At 68.4% G+C, this 3,324-nt stretch overlaps 1 protein-coding gene across 1 annotated transcript in view; it reads left to right on the top strand.

Moving 5' to 3' along the window:
• Positions 1-3,324, top strand: part of LOC112959547 (protein-arginine deiminase type-3-like) — a 6,030-nt gene that overhangs the window by 848 nt on the left and 1,858 nt on the right. The window contains exons 2-15 of the mRNA XM_026053568.1: positions 2-66; positions 141-202; positions 277-394; positions 1,085-1,210; positions 1,312-1,490; positions 1,575-1,678; positions 1,753-1,864; positions 1,949-2,056; positions 2,261-2,409; positions 2,497-2,641; positions 2,732-2,825; positions 2,897-2,976; positions 3,044-3,172; positions 3,245-3,317. Coding sequence (XP_025909353.1) covers positions 2-66; positions 141-202; positions 277-394; positions 1,085-1,210; positions 1,312-1,490; positions 1,575-1,678; positions 1,753-1,864; positions 1,949-2,056; positions 2,261-2,409; positions 2,497-2,641; positions 2,732-2,825; positions 2,897-2,976; positions 3,044-3,172; positions 3,245-3,317 — 1,544 coding nt within the window. The remainder of the gene's footprint in view (position 1; positions 67-140; positions 203-276; positions 395-1,084; positions 1,211-1,311; positions 1,491-1,574; positions 1,679-1,752; positions 1,865-1,948; positions 2,057-2,260; positions 2,410-2,496; positions 2,642-2,731; positions 2,826-2,896; positions 2,977-3,043; positions 3,173-3,244; positions 3,318-3,324) is intronic.

The raw sequence follows: 3,324 nt of genomic DNA on the forward strand, positions 1-3,324 counted from the left end.
TCTCCTACTTCGCCGCCGACGGCGGGGTGCCCCTGGGCAGAGCCATGCTCTACGTGACCTGCGTGGGTGCGTGGGGGCCCGTGGGCGGGCGGGTGCCCCCGCGCCGGCGCCCACCTCCTCAAGCGTCCCTGTCCCCGCAGAGGTGGCGCTGGAGGCCGACGGCAGCCGCAGCGGCGCCCCGGGCCGCACGCTGGCTGATAAGGTGAGGGGCGCCCGGCGATGGCACGCTGCCGCCGCCGCCGTGGGCACAGGGGGACCCCGCGCTGCCGCCCACAGCGCCTCTGGACGTGGGGGCCCGAAGGCCACGGCGCCGTCCTGCTGGTGAACTGCGACCGCGAGGAGCCCCGCGCTGCGGGGCAGCACGGCGAGGCCGCCGCCACGCGCTCCTACGAGGGTACCCGCGCGCCCCGGCCCGCGGCTGCCGGCCTCCGCCTGCCTGCGGTTTGGCATCCTCTCAGGCTTAGCATTTTGTGCATCAGCCTTTCAGCATTTTTGCATTGGCCTTTTTGCATTTTCGCATTGGATTTTTGCAGTTTTGCTTTGACGTTTTAGTGTTTTTGCATCCGCATCTTAGCATTTTTGCATCCACATTTTCACTTTCTATTTGTTTGTTTATGTATTTATGTATTTATGTATTTATGTATTTATGTATGTATGTATGAATTTATTTATTTATTTATTACAAGCGCTATTGCATTTTTGCATCAACCCCTCCACCCTTTCGCACTGCCGTTGTAGCACTCCAGGCACCTTTTTGCAGCCTGGCATCCACATACAGGCATTTGCGCTGCCGCGGTAGAGCACTTCTGCAGCCCTGTGGTGGAATTCCTGCAGCAGCGTCCTCGCTCTTTGGCATCTGCCTTTTCCCATTCGTTGCACCCCGCTTTTGCCCTTCGCATCAGCATTTCCACGTTAACACTGGGGAGGGCATTTGCAACCACTTCTCTGCTTTTCCTTCCTATTTCTCTGCACGTTTTCCAAGGGGTGGGAGGGAGCTGCCTGCACGAATGCAGGTCCCCGGGGCCCCGGCGTGGCAGCGCCAGGGCTCGCCCAGCAGCCGGGGCCTCGCTGCCTTTGCCCGCAGACCTCAAGGACATGTCGCAGCTGGTGCTGCGCACGCGCGGACCCCGCGCCGTCTTCGCCAGCCACCGCCTCGTCCTCCACGTGGGCTACGGCGACGCCGACAAGCTCGGCGTGTTCTACGGCGGGCGTGAGTGGGACACGGCGCCGGGCGCGCAAACCCGCGCGCGCGGGCACGTCCCCTTGCACGTCCCCAACGCTGTCACCTTGTCTTCCTGCTCCTGGCGGCAGCCGGCCCCTCCGTGGAGGACTACAAGCACGTGCTGGGCGGCCAGAAGCTCGCGTACGCCGTGAAGCCCAGCAGGCACCACGAGGAGAACGTCTTCTACGTGGAGGCGCTGAGCTTCCCGGACGCCGCCTTCGATGGGCTCCTCTCCTTGCACGTGACGCTCCTGGAGAGCGCCGAGAAGGTGCCGGCGCGCAGCGGGCRCCGGGACCAGGGCTGGGCGCGCGCGCACCCGCTGCACTCGGCGCCCGCGGCTCCTCCTCTCCAGGGCTCGCTGGAGACGCCCGTYTTCACGGACACCGTGGTCTTCCGCGTGGCGCCGTGGATCATGACGCCCAACACGCTGGCGCCCGCCGAGGTCTATGTGTGCAGGTGGGTGACGCCACGGCGGCAGTGGTGGGCGCCGTCCCATTTGGGCCCCGTCGCACGCACGCTCTCGCCCGCAGCCTGGCCGACAACCAGGAGTTCGTGGTGGCCGTGAGCGCCCTGGCGCAGCGGGCCGGCTGCGCCGTCACYGTGTGCCCGCTGCTGGAGAACCGCCACGACCGCTGGATCCAGGTGGGTCCTCGCGCCGCAGCGACGGCCCCCGGACCGGCCCCGCCACCGGGTGCTGCTCCAGCGGGAGCTTCCATCCTCCACCAGGACGAGATCGAGTTCGGCTATGTGCAAGCTCCCCATAAGACGTTCCCCGTGGTCTTCGACTCGCCCCGCGACCGCGGGCTCAAGGACTTCCCAGTCAAGCGCATCCTGGTAGCCGGGTCCTGCTCCTGTGCCACATTCCCATGGTGGCAGCCGGTCCCCAACCCGGCTGGCCCCTTGGGAGTCCCTCGGGAATGGATTTGGGGCCAGGGAGGCAATTCCTGGGGGGACGAGCTGGTGGACGGCCCTTCTCGGGGTGCGGGTTGGCAGAGGCTGGGGGGAGGTTTCCAGACCCTGGTCCCCTCCCACCGGCAGGGCCCCGATTTCGGCTACGTGGCCCGGGAAGCGCCAGAAGGCGCCTCCGGCCTCGACTCCTTCGGGAACCTGGAGGTGAGCCCGCCGGTGACGGCGCAAGGCAAGGACTTCCCGCTGGGCCGCATCCTGGTGGGCAGCAGCTTCCCCAGGTGAGCAGGGCATCCCCCAGGGGGAAAACACCCCAGCTCCTTCATCCCCCCTGGGCCACCGCTGGCTCCTCCTCCTCCTCCTGCAAGGTTCGGTGGCCGGCGGATGGCCAAGGCCGTGCGGGATTTCCTGGTGGCGCAGCGGGTGCAGGCGCCCGTGGAGCTCTTCTCCGACTGGCTCGCCGTGGGCCACGTCGACGAGTTCCTCACCTTCGTGCCGGCTCCCGACCGGCAGGTGACGYGTCCCCACGGCCCGCCGAGGACCGCTGCGGGTGCCGGGCCCTCGGGCCGCTCATCGCCGCCCCTCTCCGCCGGCTTCCCGCAGGGATTCCGGCTGCTCCTGGCCAGCCCCAGCGCCTGCTACCGCCTGCTCAAGGAGAAGCAAGAGGAGGGCTACGGGGAGGCCACCATGTTCGAGGGTACGGGGCGCGTGTGGGGGGACTGCTCGGGAAGGGACGACCCCACTGTGGGTGCTGTGGGCCCCCCCCAGGGCTGAAGGGGGTGGCCAAGCCGAGCGTGAAYGCGCTGCTGGCCGACGAGGCGCTGCGCAAGTTCAACGCGTTCGCCCAGGTGAGGCGCGGGGCGCGCGGGGGCCGTGGCGGGGCCGGGCGTCCCGCTGAGCGCGGCCGCCGCGCAGAGCTGCATCAGCTGGAACCGCGACGTGCTCAAGCGGGAGCTGGGCCTGGCCGAGAGGGACATCGTGGACGTGCCGCAGCTCTTCCAAGGGGACGGGCAGGCGGGCGCCCGCGCCCTCTTCCCCGACATGGTGGGTGCCGCGGCACAGGGCCTGGAGGYGGCGCGGCGGTGGGCACCACACGYGGTGCCCGTCCCCCCGCAGGTGAACATGCTGGTGCTGGGGAGGCACCTGGGCATCCCCAAGCCCTTCGGGCCCGTCATCCGCGGCCAGTGCTGCCTGGA

This window comes from Nothoprocta perdicaria, unplaced genomic scaffold, assembly GCF_003342845.1.
Source record: "Nothoprocta perdicaria isolate Ctin4 unplaced genomic scaffold, notPer1 scaffold_117, whole genome shotgun sequence".
NCBI classification, from domain to species: domain Eukaryota; kingdom Metazoa; phylum Chordata; class Aves; order Tinamiformes; family Tinamidae; genus Nothoprocta; species Nothoprocta perdicaria.